Consider the following 16,142-nt stretch of genomic DNA (forward strand, 5'->3'; position numbering starts at 1 on the left):
GTTCTCTTTTTTGTTAATTTATGGTTGAGTTCCTGTTCGTAATTGCTATAGTAGTAGACATTGGTAGTATTTTCTGGTTTTGTTCTTGCTCTTAATTGCTTAGTGATACCCTACTTGTATATTCTTTATTTAGTTAATGTAAGTGTTTTGTGATCTTGATTTCATGTCTGGTTATAATGGTATTAGTAGTTTTTCTGTTGTAAGCTGGTATTAGTAGTTTAATTAGATAGTTATTTTGTTCTTCTTTTCTGTTATACTTTGCATACTAGTTCTTTTTTTTCCTTGGTAGTCCGTCTAAGTTCCCTTGTCGTACTTTTTTCTTAGATTTAAGTAGTGTAGAGTTTTTTAGATTTCGCTTTTTATTTCCTTGGTTCTTTTGGGATGAATTGGATTTAGAGGTGATTTTGCTCTTATCTCCCCTGCTTGTTTATCTCTTTCTCTTTCGGTGCGGGGTAGTTTGTTCCTGGGAGTGCCTTTAGTGTGTGAGGCCCTTTAGATACACGAGGGGTGCCTTTATTCTTTTTCTCTATGGACAACCCTTCTATACTTAGCTGGAATGTCAGAGGCGCCTCCTCTTTCCGCACTAAGAAGTATTTACTCAACCTCATTTTGAAGCACCAACCTGACATCATATTCTTGTCGGAGACAAAGAACAAAACTATCACTATGAACAAGATTATCCCCATCCAAAAGAATTATGCTGGTTATTTTGTTGAGCCCATTAATAAAGCGGGAGGCCTGGCTTTTTACTGGAAACATCACTTGGACGTCAAGATTACACAAGCGGATAACAACAATATTCAGGCGGTGTTGCAGGACAACACTAATCATAAACACATCAATATTACGGGTTTTTATGGATCCCCATATAACAAGAACAAGCTCAAAGTTTGGAAGAACCTCAGACAAATTAATCATGACAAAGATACCCCTTGGATCCTGATAGGTGACCTGAATTGCATTCTGGACCCAACAGAGAAAAACGGAGGCAACAATGGTTCCAGCTCCCTCACTGCTAGGATTAATGAGATCATTAGTGATCATGGTCTTCTGGATATAGGATACCAGGGTAACCCATACACCTGGAGTAACAAGCAGTTCGGAGAGAACCTTATTCAAGAGAGATTAGATCGAGCCCTCGCGAATCTCCCTTGGCTTCATCAATTCCAATCATATGGAGTCACCCATCTAGAAGCAGTAGGATCTGACCACTCACCTATCCTCCTAGATAATAAAGAAGGTAGTCATAGTAGTCCTAAACCTTTCAAATTTATTAGAACTTGGATGACGCACCCGGATTGCTACAAATTTATAGCAGATAATTGGAAGGGCATTAAGAACTCTCAAGATCAGAACAATATACAGACTGATCTTAAAAAGCTTAGTAAGAGACTTACTAACTGGAATAAGAAGGTTTTTGGTAACATAGAGAACAAAATAAACCAAATCATCAAGAAGCTTCAGATCACTAAGTCTAAGGAAGATCACAACAAACTTAATCTAGATTTAAATGAGCTTTATAATCAGCAGGAGAGTCTTTGGAAGGAAAAATCGAGAAATAATTTCCTTACTTTAGGAGATAAAAACACTAAATTCTTCCACTCCCAAGCCATTCAACGCAACAGAAATAACAAGATTAACGCGATCAAGAACAATGAAGGAGAATGGAAAGAAGACTTTAAAGATATTCAAGATACCTTCACCTCGCACCTGCTGAGTATAAACACCACTAGCAACCCTAGAGAGGATCCCAATTCTCATAGTCTATTCACTCCTTCTATCTCCTCAGACCAGAATAATGCTCTCTTAGCCACTCCTAGTACAGAAGAAATCGATAGGGCTATACAGAGTCTCAAAAAAGAGGCAGTCCCGGGGCCGGATGGCTACCCGCCATTCTTCTTTCAATCCAACTGGGATACTATTCGAGAGGATATTTATGACTTGGTCAAAAATTTCTTTCATTCCACGTATCTCCCCCCTAGTATAAACCATACGCATATTTGCCTCATTCCCAAAACATCCTCCCCCCAAACTCCAACAGACTATCGACCTATCAGCCTTTTAAATACCACCTATAAGGTCATCACCAAGTTGTTGGCGGATAAATTTAAAGCTACGTTAAATCCCATCATCTCTCCCTTCCAAGCTGCTTACGTCCCGGGGAGACAGATAACGGATAATATCATTATGGGTCAGGAGATAATCCACTCATTTAAGAAAATGAAAGGAGCTAACGGTTACTTTGGCCTTAAGTTGGATATGTCTAAAGCGTTCGACAGAATTGAGTGGAAATTTCTTTCTGATACCATGGAAAGTTTAGGCTATGATGAACATTGGATTAGGATGATACATACTTGTATCTCTACCTCCTCCATGTCAGTGCTTATCAATGGTCGTCCAGGGCAGACTTTCTATCCCACTAGGGGAATTAGACAAGGTGACCCTTTATCTCCTTTCCTCTTCACGATTTCTATGGAAGGCCTCAGTAGAAGATTAACGTCGAAGAATGGACATAAGAGGTTCCAGGGGTTCCCGACGTATCACTCTGATCTAGAGATTTCTCACCTCCTCTTCGCAGATGATTGTATTATATTTGGTAAGAACACTATTGACAATATTCACAATCTGAAGGATATCCTGCAAGATTTCTGTGAAACCTCAGGGCAAATGATTAACTATGCCAAGTCTAATATCTTCTACTCGAAGAACACGCACCCAAAGTTTAAACGTCTCATTATGCGTGCTCTTAAAGTTAGACAGGCTTCCGCTTCAGAGAAATATCTGGGAGCACAGTTATTTATAGGAGCTCAGAAGACGAAGGTGTTCAAGGATATTCTTGAACAGATCAAGAATAAACTGAGTAGATGGAATCATACGTTTCTATCTCAAGCAGGTCGCACGGTGGTCATCTCGACCATAGCTGCGGCTGTACCCCGATATCAGATGCAATGCTTTGCTATTCCTAAAGGAATAAGTAAAAGCATCAAGTCCGTCCAACGGAATTTCTGGTGGGGTAAGTCTAAAGGTATATGCACCAAAGCCTGGTCATATATTTGCCTTCCTAAAAGCCATGGAGGGTTGGGTATTCACTTACCAGAGTTGGATAACACAGCCTTAATTTCTAAAATGGCTTGGCGTCTCAAAACTGAACCAGAAGCGATTTGGGCCAAACTTCTCAAAGCTAAATACTTCCCCAAATCCGATACTCCGGGGGCAGCGAAAAACCACCACTCGTGGAACTGGAAAACTATAAGAAAACACTACAACCTCATAGAGGAGCTCTCCACGTGGGAGGTGAAGTCTGGAAACGACATCAACATTTGGATCGACAATTGGATCCCAGAAGTGAATGGTATAGTTCCCAATAGCAACAACTCCACTCTTACCACAGTAGCTCAACTGATCACTAACTCCAACTGGAACGAAGACGCCCTCCGGTCGAATTTCGACTCCCATACCCAAGAACTCATAAAAGCGATCCCGCTTAACAGTGACGGTAAAGACCAACTAAAATGGAAGCTTACCAAGACGGGCAAATTCACGGTCGCCTCTATGTATCAACATTTAAGCACTAGAAATATCAGTTGTAATCCTAGCACTAAGAACTGGAAATTTATATGGTCTCTTCCAACCATCCCCAGAATCAAGAATTTTATATGGAAAATCTGCAACAAAGCTCTACCAGTTAGAGAGAGAATTGGTAAGTACATAAACAACAACATTTATTGCCCGAACTGCAATATCATCGAATCTATAGAACATGCGCTGCTGCACTGTGCACTGGCTAAAAACATTTGGTTCCATTTTAACATCATTTCTGAGAATATTTCGTCCATCTCGGACTGGATTTTCTCATGGGAACTTAATACTCATCTTTGCTACACCGCGGAAAATATTCACTTCTCTACGATTCTGTGGATTTTATGGAAAGTTAGATGTGATCACTACTTTCAGCATGAAATCAATGATCTGCATAAGATCATCAATATGATTGCAAATTATCCAAGAATCCCCAATAAATCAGGAAAAATCACTTCCAGGACTAACCTCCCCAATATATATGAAAAATGGCAACCCCCTCAAAATAATTTTATTAAGATCAATGTAGATGCATCTTTTATGAATATAATATCCAATATGGGAATTAGCATAATTGCTCATAATGCAGAATCGAAGTTTATCGGCGCACAGGTAAAATCTTCTAGAGCTAGGAACAGTGAAGAGAGTGAAGCTAAGGCAATCTTACTTGGTATTGAATGGGCTAAAGTAATGAACCATACTTTCATCATCATAGAAAGTGACAACATCAACCTTATCAAACACCTGAACGACACACGCCATGCAATACAATGGCAATCTATCTATCACATAAAGAAAATACAGGAATGCAGGAAAGAATTTCAGATGATCAAATTCACTTACACCAGGAGAGAACTTAATACAAATGCAGACAAGCTAGCAAAATGGGCGAGGAAGAAGAATATTAGTAAAGTGTGGAAGAATGTACCTTGTATCTTAGCTGGCAAATATTGTAATAACGTTTTGATTTAAATGAAAGTTAGTTCAACAAAAAAAAAAAAAAAAATCCACCCATATCTTCTACTTCCAAGAAAAATATATAAAATTGGGGTTCATAAAAACATGATATAGTTTAAGAGCCTTCCCACCACTAACCATGTTGTAGTTTTTCTGCTCTAAAACTTAAAAGTGGGTAGAAAAGTTTGACTTTGAGAACTAAATCACTTCTTTCTAAGTAAGCCAATATGTGGGTGATTTATATAAGTAAGAAAATGCAAAATTTCTAAATCTAAAGTGGTGATAAAGCAATTTGCATTAAAAAGCTGCAATAATTTTCATCTTTTTGGGAAAGCAAAAAATAATATGCTCTTTTATAATACTGAAAAAAAAAGAATTTTTTTTTTCTAATTCAAGTAGTCATAGAATTCATAATTCATCTTTATTTGTTTAAAATAATGTTTTTTCCAATATCAATTTTCAATTAAATCTTTTTCTTTCTGGTTGTTTAGAGTGAACCTTTCAATTAGATGCTACAAATACAATGATCTTAAGTTTAGCCGAAGTAGCCAACTACAGGTTGGAATACCAAATGAAACGAACATAATGACTCTCTACCCAATTTTTCCTCCTCTCACTGCCTCGAGGTACCTAAGGACCTCTAAGGCTTGGCTTACAAAATTTAGGGTCATTCTGAAGTTCTTGCTAACACTAATGCAACACCAAGCTAACCCTAATTCAATTTTTGTGGATCTGAAATGTAACTCAAAGTTTGAATTCACTCGAGTCAAATCTCATGATATATGATACTGTATTTGTCTTTATTTAAGGCCGCTAAGGCCGCAGATTTTGAGGAATAAAGAAAAATCTCTGGGAAACACATATTTCTTTGTAAATTCTTCAAAGATTACTTTTTTTATGGGGAATACAAAAATAATTTACAATCTACAAAATTAATTTCAAGTAATTTTATTTATTTATTTTATTTTAAGTCTTTTCTCCCTCCCCTCTCTTCTTCTTTTTATTTGTCCTTCTGGTCAGACGAGTCAAATTCATTTAATGAGTGTTAAGTTTGTGGTCATCCAACTCAAAACCAATTGGCAATGAGTGGAGAGGACCTAGACATTATATTCTCACACGCCCCCTCACGTGTGGCATAGTTAGCCTAACATGTTTTTTTTTCGGGTGACGTGGAGCATGTGTGGCTTTTCAACCTATCACGTGTGACCCTGACTTTGGTACCATGTTAAGTTTGTGGTCATCCAACTTAAAGCCAATTGGTAGAGAGGACCTAAACATTATATTCTTGGTTGCTAGATGACCCTTCTCCCATGAAGTAATAGTCTTTGAAGGATGACCCAACCTATTAAGCCAAACTGAAGATGATAATGCAGTTTGAGCAAACAAATCTTGTTGAGAACCTTCTTCTTCAACGTGAAAAGTAATAGGATATAGATTATTTACTGTTGGCCTCCTTTATTTAGGACTTCATTTGTCCATAGGCAGAGACGGATCCATAGTGGTGCGCGCACCCCCTGGATCCTCCCGAGAAAAAGAATTAATACTAGTAATTATATATGTATGAATAGGTGTATATAATGTATATTCTGATGTATGAATTTAACAAAAAAAAAGTCCTTGGCTGAGCGAGAAAAGTGCGGGTTAGAGTGTGGTTGTGATTATGAGGTCCGAGTCCTACAACAAGCATTTTATGTATTTCTTTTATATTTATGTACCTATACCTATATATATCTGATCGTGTGTATAATTGACATCAATTGAAGCTTTGCATAGCGACCACAACATCGCGTTGAGGGTGCATGAGAGCTTGGATTGTTTCGAATCTGAGTCCTGCTACAAGTAATTTTGATTATTTTAATTTTTATATACTGAAATTATTCAATTAATATATCTTAAATTCCTATAAAATTCAATTTAATTATCCTACACCCTATAAAATTCACGAAATTTATTAAACTACTAAGATGCTCGAAATTGTCCAAAAATTGATGCAGTTACATTTGATAATGCTATTGTAAATTTAAAATTGGTTGCTCTTCATATTCAAAGAGGTATTGCTTACTCATGTGCATATGAAACTACTAGGTGGATTATTACTGATCTGGGTGATGCCCCCTTCTCTATTTTCATTTAGTTTATTTGCTTATCACTTTAGCACAAACTTCGCCGATTGCAAATGCCTTCGTGGAAAGATTTTTCCAGCTATAAAGTTAAAACACGCTTAAGAACACAAGATGAGTGATTGAATGATAGGGTAGTAGTCTTTATTGAAAAGGAAGTTTTTCATGAAATTGACAATGAGTTGATCATACGAACATTTCAAAATATGAATTCTCGTAGAGGTCAATTGCGTTTGTAATCGTTGATGTATTAATATAGTTGATGAATATAAGTATTTTGTTAATTACTGTGTTTGAAAAAAAAAATTATTTAAGTGTATTAATTCGCACCCCCTAAGTAGAAATCCTGGATCTGTCCCTGTCCGTGTCCATAGGTCTCTTATTTCATAGCCAAAAGGAGAAAACTGCACAGTGCAGTGATTGTCTCTTCAAGTGTGGGACTAAAACACATTTTCAAGTTTAAAATTGTGTGTGTTACTATTGAGATTAGAAGTACCTTCAACAAAAAAAAAAAAAAAAAAAGAGATTAGAAGTACCTGTGCTTATGATAGGAATAAAAGTCCCACTTCCCACCATTATTGAAGAGGCACCTTCATATTCCTTTGCATTTATGATAAAATCACCATCATGAGTCATATGTCTTGATGCTCCCATATCAACAATTCATAATAATATTGAATTTTGTGTTTCTGTAATGACATTTGCCTCCTGAACTTGTCCTTCAACCTCAAAGGCTACATGAGCTACTTCATACTCATAGTCCTCAGATGTATTAAGAGGAAAATCATAACCATCTTCATCTTGCTGAAACACTTTAGATTTTGAAGCTTTTGAAGAATCAATTACTGTTGGAAGGTCCACTCCACTCGGCCAAACCGAGTGGATTTGGTCCCATAAGAATCCTATTACAACTAGGATTCCTTAAGAATTAGGATTGTATTTTAGATAACTATCATGGAGTTTTAATCTCTCCCTTGTAAACCTATATATATACATAGCCATACACATTGTAAAACTAAGTTATTGTGAATAATCAAAGAAGGTATTTACCGAGTATTCATCCCTATCACTATTAGTTTCTCTCTACCATACTCGGTTCAGCCGAACCTCTCTCTCTCGGTATACCCGAGATAGTCATCTTCTCTTCCTCCCACTCGTCATCTCCGAGTGTGTTCATCTCTACTCGGTTATAACCGAGAGTTCATTGATCTCTCTCTCGGCTTCATCCGAGAGTGACAATCATCAAGGTTTTTATATTTTCACAATTACCTATTCTTCTTCTTCTTCATATAAATGAAGTCTGGCAAAATTATGTCTATTTTGTAATCCTTGAGCTCCTAAGAAATTGTTCTTTCTTTAAACATTGTTATTGTTTCCTTGTTCTTTGTAAAAATTGTTATTCTCATCATATTGAGAATCAGGGGCGGCCCAGGCCCAAAGCAGCCAAAGCGGCTGCTTTGGGCCTCACTGTTAGAAGGGCCCCAAAATGCTGGTTGGTAAAGGCACCTCAAGAAACGAAGAAGGAAAGATTAAAAAGTCCAACCAAGCGCCCAAACCCAGTTGAACTACGGCCCAAAAGTTACACGCATTTGCAGCTAGGTACGGTACTTTCTTTGGAAAAGGTGACAACCCATTAAAGCTTGGGACCCACAAAAACAATTAAATATTACATATTCACAAGCTTTAAAACTTTAGTTTACATTTTTCCTCTCTCTCTAAACTAATGTAAATTACTAAAAATACTAAATATTTGTTTTTCTCTATGTCCATAAACTTTTTTTCACATTTTCTCTAGTTGGTTGTGCTAAATATTTCAACCAAAAAAAAGAATATCAAATCTAAACCATTAACAATTATCTCTCTAAACTCCACAAAAGAGTAATGGTTCTTTTATTTAGAGATATCCTCTATTCCTTATAAGATATGAGTTTAAATTTATTTATGTGAATTTTTATTTCTTCAATACAAGAAATATTCATAGTCATAATTTAGTAGTTTGTGGTAATTGTTATACTCGATTTTTAACTACGCACCTTTCTGTTACATAAGTAATTTTTAGAATTGTACTATTCAATTAGGTTATAAGTGTTCGATTTGAATTTTCTATTTTAGCCTAAATTCTCGTATAATACTTCAATTATTCAATTGAAAAGAGTGTGAAAATGAAATGTACGCATCAATCAGTACATGCTAAAAGATAAAAGAAAAAAGAAATAAAGGAATTAGCAAAATCTAAAAATGATTCCTTAAATAATTACTTTACAAAACAATAGTGTCAGGAAATTCTAAAAACGGGCCGTTCTAGTTCTAGTGTGAACTTACTAATGTAATTGAAGAATCGACTAAGAGAAATGTTGTTGAATAAATAGATAATGAAAATTTTGAAGATGAAATAGAAAGTAAGGGCGTGAAAAAATTATTGTTGAAGAACATGAAAGAGAATATGTTAGTGAAGAATTTATCATATTAGTTTATCTGGCACAACAAAAAATTAACTTTTTCTGTAGCTAGTTTAAAAAGGGCCCCAAATTTTTCTCCGCTTTAGGCCCCATAACTACTTGGGCCGCCCCTGTTGAGAATACCTGAATCTACATTTGTTTGCTATATGTCCCCATTTATGACAGATTCCACATAGAATACTAGAGAAATCGAAACCAACAGCTTTCTCCCCTAAAGGATTTGACGGTCTCTGATTACTTAGCTGACCACTATTATACTGTGTCATTGGTTTTGAGTTTCCATTCTGATAGTTCTTCATTTGCTTTGACTGATTTCCATGAAATTGTTGTCTAAAAGCCGGATTATAGGAATTGTTATACCTTTGAGGTACTTTCTTAACAACAAAAGCTGAATTCAATTCTTCACGCTCTTCTTGTCCTTTAGTCCATTCCTCATGGTGAATTAGCCTTGTTCCAAGTTCAGAGAATGAAAGACTAGTTTCTCGATGATGAATTGCTACTGATCTTTACCTAATCCTTTTAGGATAATTCTTACCCAACTTCTTATCGCTAATTCTATCATTAACAGCAATAAGTGAATCTGAAAGATGTTTAATCTTTCTAAGATATTCAGAGATCGAAAGAGTACCTTTCTTAATATGTTGAATTTGTTATCTTAGAGCGGTGATCTTAACTTCATTTTCTTCTATGCAGATGTTGGAATCGAAACTCCCGCAGGAGCGTTTTTTGCCTTTTTGATGAGGTTTCCATTGTCGAAACAACTCAAATAACATACCGTTGTGTTCGTCTCGTCGAGGGCTTGGATTTCAAGCTTTGTTTTACTCAAAACCGATTCCGTATGAATAAGATATTAATTTTCGAAGTATTGGATGAGTGGGGCGCTTTAGAGGCGCCCGCGTACACACTTTGCCTCCTTTTTTTCAAGAGGGTTGTGACTGTTCCCTCCAAATGTGACTATTTGTTAAACATGGCGAATTATTGTTTTCCTATTCTCTACCTCTTTTCTTATTTTATTATTAATAATACGATTCTTGTTTGGAATTAAAAAAAAACAGAGTAAGAACAATTGTTTTATATAAAGAATTTTATTTCTATCTATCTCTGAATTGGTTTCAGAATGGAATTATCGTTGTTTAAAATAGGACGATAAACTAGTATACAAGTTGAACAACAGTAGATTGGTTCCAAATACTTCCAGATTTCTCTAGCAGTAGAGAGTCCTAAAACATCTGAAGATATCTAATGATGACTGAAGGTTGATTTCAGAATTGATCTTACTAAACTATCAAGTTTCCTCCAAATTGCATAGTCTGGATTCATCATTTCTTTATCTTCAATTATAATAATTTTGATTGGAGCTAGCTGTTATTCATCCATCCAAGTGTCCTATTAGATCATTACTTATTCTTCCAGATGAGATCATTACTTCGTAAGACATTTAGACAAACAAGTTCTAGACTTAAGTTTTAGGCAGCAAATACATACAAGACCACAAAGATGAGTTCAAAAGCTCAACCTCTACACACAAGAACTTAAAACATATTTTTTTTCCATCTCACATGAAAAACTAGCTCACACAACTAATCTTTAGCTCATATAAACAACTACATTTCAGTCATGAGGTGAGACTTAAAAGTGAGTAATTCAGCTATAGAGATCATCTTCACCAGCATCGGCTGTAGTAGTCGAAAATGGATCTGATGCTCCAGTGTCTGCCGTGTTCTCGGGTCGATCAGGGAATCGAAATTCAGACCCAAATCCACGAGACTGTTGCAGTGTCTGCGCGAAGAGTTGGTATTTCCGAATGTCTGCATCACTCACACTACGACGAGCAAACTTCATTGATTCCTCAAAGTGAGCTGCTTTTATTTCAGGGACATCGTCAACTTCATCTTCTTCCATTGCTTCTGGATTTTCATTTTTCTTCTTCTCCCTCTCAATATCCTTTAGCAATGGTCAAAATCGAAAGTGAATTAGTGTCCTTAGAGGCATAGCCAATAGAGGTGTATATTAATTGATGAACAACAAAAGATTTCAATGTCTCCGCATTTACGAGAATTATAAAGAAATGGAAGGATAATATCATAATACATACTCATGCGTCTTACCTTTTCAATATTTTCTCGGATTGCATATTTGCAGGCACGCTGGCAAATTTCCGTGATATCAGCACCACTAAAACCCTGAGTGTATCGTGCTAGAGCTGAAATATCGACATCTCTAGCGACGGGTGATTTTCGTAAACAAGCTTTAAAAATTTGATGTCGAGAAGCTTCATCTGGCAGAGGAATGTAAATCAACTGGTCCAGACGACCAGGCCTGAGCAATGCTGGATCGATAATGTCTGGCCTATTTGTTGCCCCAATAATGAATACTGTTTTCTTTGCAGTCATTCCATCCATTTCTGTCAATAGTTGGTTCAAAACCCTATCGGCAGCACCACCAGCATCTCCTACTGAACCCCCACGCTAAAACGACAAAAGAAAAGGTATTACAAGTTGACACATGATTGGATAGCCGTCTGGGCGTTTAGTTTCTCCATCAAAATCAAACATTTAAGCCTATCCTTATTGATGTTACGATATCATGTACGCCACAAAAATCTTGGAGTTAAAATATAGTAGTACCTGAGTTGCAATAGAGTCGAGCTCATCGAAAAAAAGTACACATGGAGCTGATTGTCGTGCTTTGTCAAATATTTCACGTACATTTGCCTCACTCTCTCCAAACCACATTGTCAAAAGTTCAGGACCTTTAACACTAATGAAGTTGGCCTGACATTCATTTGCAATTGCTTTCGCTAGCAGTGTTTTACCACAGCCAGGAGGACCATAGAAAAGGACACCCTTAGATGGAGACATGCCAAATTTTTCGAACTTCTCAGGATGTTCCACTGGGTATTGGACAGTCTGTCGATTACAATCATCAACTTGTTTAAGTGAAACCACAAACTCATACTAGTATAAAATAGTTAACCGAAAGATGGGAAAAACTAATCAAGATGTCAAGCACTCAGTTTTAGAGTAATTTCGTAAAGATGGAGTGAATAGGTACCTCTTGAAGCTCTCTCTTAACATTGTCCAACCCACCAATATCCTGCCATGAGACATTAGGCACTTCCACAACCTGTACGGGAAGAGTATTAGTATACATCTCTCGTGTTCCAATTACTGTATATGAACCTTGAAAGATCTAACTAGGTGAACTACGGAATAAGGATTAATAAAGAGAATAGCCAATGACATACTGTTTCACGTAATGCTGATGGATTTGACGTTCCAGACGCAGTTTGGAAGTGCTCATTGGTTACGGCCATGGAATTGAGAATTTCAGCATCGATAGTCTCATCTTCTAAATCAATCACATCCATTTTCTCCCTGATGCACTGTAGAGCTGCTTCAGTGCAAAGGGCAGCGAGGTCTGCACCAACATAACCGTGCGTATCTTTTGCAACTCTTTCAAGATCGACCTGCGGAACACAGAGAGGGAAAGGGAGAAACATATCACATGAAGTTTTTTGTCGAATAAGATCCAAAGTAATTAATGCTAAACTAGAGAGAGAAAATCTTACATCTTCGGCAAGCTTCATGTTCTTTGTATGGATACGGAGAACTTCCAACCTGCCAACCTCATCTGGAACACCGATATCAATTTCTCGATCAAACCTTCCAAATCTTCTTAGTGCAGGGTCAATGCTATTAGGTCTATTAGTGGCTCCCATTACAATCACATGTGCTCGAGATTTAAGACCATCCATCAAAGTCAATAGCTGAGAAACTATTCGTCTCTCCACTTCACCGTGAGTCTTTTCTCTCTTCGGGGCAATGCTGTCTAATTCATCGATAAAGATGATTGATGGAGCATTCTTCTCAGCTTCTTCAAAAGCTTTTCTCAAGTTTGATTCACTTTCTCCAGCCAACTTTGACATGATTTCAGGCCCGTTTATCAAAAAGAAAAAAGCACCCGTTTCATTTGCCACAGCTCTTGCAATCAAGGTCTTCCCCGAGCCAGGGGGGCCATAGAGCAATATACCTTTCGGAGGCTTCACGCCTATGGACTTAAAAAGTTGAGGATGTCTTAGGGGAAGTTCAACAAGCTCACGAATTTGAGCCATCTGCTTCCTGACACCCCCAACATCATCATAACCAACTTCATTTAGCCTCTCCTCATCCTCACGTTTGATAGGTTCTCCTTCACAGAATATCTCTGTATCTGGTGCAACTACACAGTATTCACCAGGTTCTGTTTCGATCACTTTAAATTCCACACTTCTCATGCCCCCCCTTACAAGGAAATAGTCCCCTTTTCTAACCGGTCGATAGGATTCCAGGAAATATGCTGCGATCCAAATAAATAGTTCGAAAAAGTTTAATGAGTTAAATACAGATATGAAGGAGAAGAGAAACCACGAAACTTACGCTTCAAATATGCATCGAATAAGTTGCCTGTCACACCCTCAATTGTATCATCTATAGGAAGGATATGAACACGCTTTCCGTACTTAACATCAGGACATTGATGGACAGAGACGACATCTCCCAGGCGCACCCTAAGATTAGCACGGACAACCTTATTCATTCTGATCTTGGGTTCTTCACATTGTTCATCAACAAGAACAATACAAACTGTGTCCTTACGTTTCTTCCCCTGTATCACAAAGAAATGTGAGATAACAGAGAAGTCGGCACTCTATAATACAACAGGATTTTAACTTACTTTAATCAGAATCGTATCTCCACGGAAAAATTGGAGTTTATCCATTGTTGCAGGGTTCATTGCGACAACAGAATTATCATCGTTGATTGCCTCGTCAACAACCAGACGATTTGGAGACTTCTTACGTTCCAAAATTGCAGTCGAAAAATCCTTTTTATTACTTTTCCTGTTTAAAAAGCTTATATATATCAGTACAACATGAAACAGAGATTCGTAAAACAATGAACAGCAAGCCAGAAAATAACACATCCAACAACGCCTATTCCTAGAAATTCTACGAGAACAGTAAATAACACGAAATGCCACTAACTGAGGTTCTTAAGCTAGAAACATCAAAATTGATGGTCAAGTAAGACCTTTTGCTTTACTTAATTTTACTCTGATGATGGTTAAGGGTTACGTAATGCTCCGAGCCTCAGCAAGTTATCGATATTGTCCTCGCTTTTTACACTCAGGTAGTCAGGTCCAAGCCCAACAAGTATGGGGCTTTGTTTCTGGATGGCTACATGACCCCATCCAAAAGGTGGACAGCTCACGAGCCCAGCCAAAGGTGGACGGGCCCACCCGGAGTGGAAGAAGGCTCCAAAGCCCACCCAGAAGGTGGAAGAAGGCTCCAGAGCCCACCCGGAAGGTGGAAGAAGGCTCCACGAGCCCACTCAAAAGGTGGAAGGATCTACGAGCTCACCCAAAAGGTGGAAGACACTTATAAATTTGAGCACAGACCTGTAGCCCAGGCTCGGGAAGCTCCCGGAAGCGATGTGGGACTATCACATGTTTCCAAGTACTAATTATTAAATGCTCTAATGGGTTTCCTTGGGGAACTTTTTTTTTTCAAATTTCAACTTCAGTAGGAAGTTCTTAAGCTAGAAACATCACAATAATTGCATGTATGAAAATTAAAACTTTCCAACTTTCATATCAAAATCCTTACTAGCCTTGGGATAAAATGGGTCCTCAAGAGACAATAATATCCCTATGTTATGATTATCATATTTCAATTCACATGCAAAAGAAAAAACAATTTCCAAACCCTAAAAAGTTCACCAGGAAATGAAACAAAACTAAATTACAGAAAACCTAAAGGAATTAAACTTAGACAGAAACGACACTTACGTATCAGAAGATGGCGAAGAGGAAGAAGATGGCTTGTTGATATGATCTGTAGCAGACGAAGTCGGATCAGCCATGACTAGACGACTGTAGTTTTCTAGGGTTTGGAACTGATGTTAAGCAGAAATTCTCAAATTTGAGTTCTTTCTACAGTTCAATGGATACCAAAAACCAGAACAGATTAAGAAATTAGTTACGTTCACCTTCTTACGGAAGTAGGTGAACTATATGGAGTTTGTAATTGGCCCGCTTTTTAAATGTTCGTTACGTGAAACTTAACTTTGGTAACGATCGCCGTTTAAGATCACTCGATTAACGAAGGTGTGTACCACCCGCTAATAAAGGTGAACAAAGTAACTGACTGGAGTGAGAATGAGTAGGATTTAGGAGATGGAGACACCGAAACTCATTTGAGTCGGTGGTAGTTTTCGATGATGTCGTGCAACATCTTCCTAACTTGATGTCGTACACAAAGGTAGCTACACCCCTTTTAAACACCCCAAGCCCTAAAATTATTCATCTCCATGTAGAAATATACTCTCACGTCGGTAGTGGCGTGTATTGCTTCTGTTATGAGGCTAAGCACCCCTTTCTAGCTAGTCAATTTAAATCGACGAGATTCAGAAATGCTAAAACGGACGGTATCACTAGCAGACTAATCGACAAAAACTTACATATCAAAAGATGAGACCCTGAATTTTCTGAAATCTAAAAAAATATAGTAGTTATTGAATGAGAGAAGGAAATGGGTGGGGGGATAGCTGATGCGGGGGTGAGAAGACGGAGAAGAATGGGACCTAGAGAGGAGAGAGAGGCGCAGGATAAAGATTGTGCTAATGGTGGTATTGGAAAAAACCAAGATGATTTTCTCGATCTGGGTGTTGAACTAGATGCGCTTTTAAATGCCCTAAAGTGATCTTGAGGTCTCTATATGACATTTATGGTTCAAAATGTATTTGATGCTTATAGTTGTCGGACATATAAAATTCATGTATTTGTTTGATGCATCCCTCCCGTATTAAGTATAATTTTTTGGATTATAGTCCAATACACAACACCTAAACCTACATTTAGTCCACTTTAATATTAATATAGGTTTTCAAACCAAAATAGAAATTATAATGGAAATCTAGTCCAAATGGATCAATCTCCATAGAAAACACAAATCGCTATGATGCATATTTTTTCATAATACTCTTTA

General features: G+C 37.3%; 1 protein-coding gene across 1 annotated transcript; it reads right to left on the reverse strand.

The window, feature by feature from the left end:
• Positions 1 to 10,552: 10,552 nt before the first annotated feature.
• Positions 10,553 to 15,866, reverse strand: LOC147547630 (cell division cycle protein 48 homolog). Its single transcript, XM_086666382.1, has 9 exons — positions 14,945 to 15,866; positions 13,832 to 13,997; positions 13,534 to 13,762; positions 12,687 to 13,453; positions 12,363 to 12,584; positions 12,170 to 12,241; positions 11,743 to 12,024; positions 11,224 to 11,583; positions 10,553 to 11,059 (listed from the first exon to the last, which is right to left on the reverse strand). The coding sequence occupies exons 1-9, from the start codon at positions 15,016 to 15,018 to the stop codon at positions 10,760 to 10,762; spliced, it is 2,472 nt and encodes an 823-aa protein (XP_086522508.1). The 5' UTR covers positions 15,019 to 15,866; the 3' UTR covers positions 10,553 to 10,759.
• Positions 15,867 to 16,142: the final 276 nt, after the last annotated feature.

The sequence above is a fragment of the Eschscholzia californica genome, unplaced genomic scaffold, assembly GCF_041429995.1.
Source record: "Eschscholzia californica isolate CP2 unplaced genomic scaffold, dmEscCali1.0.p SCAF_3, whole genome shotgun sequence".
Taxonomy (NCBI): Eukaryota; Viridiplantae; Streptophyta; class Magnoliopsida; order Ranunculales; family Papaveraceae; genus Eschscholzia; species Eschscholzia californica.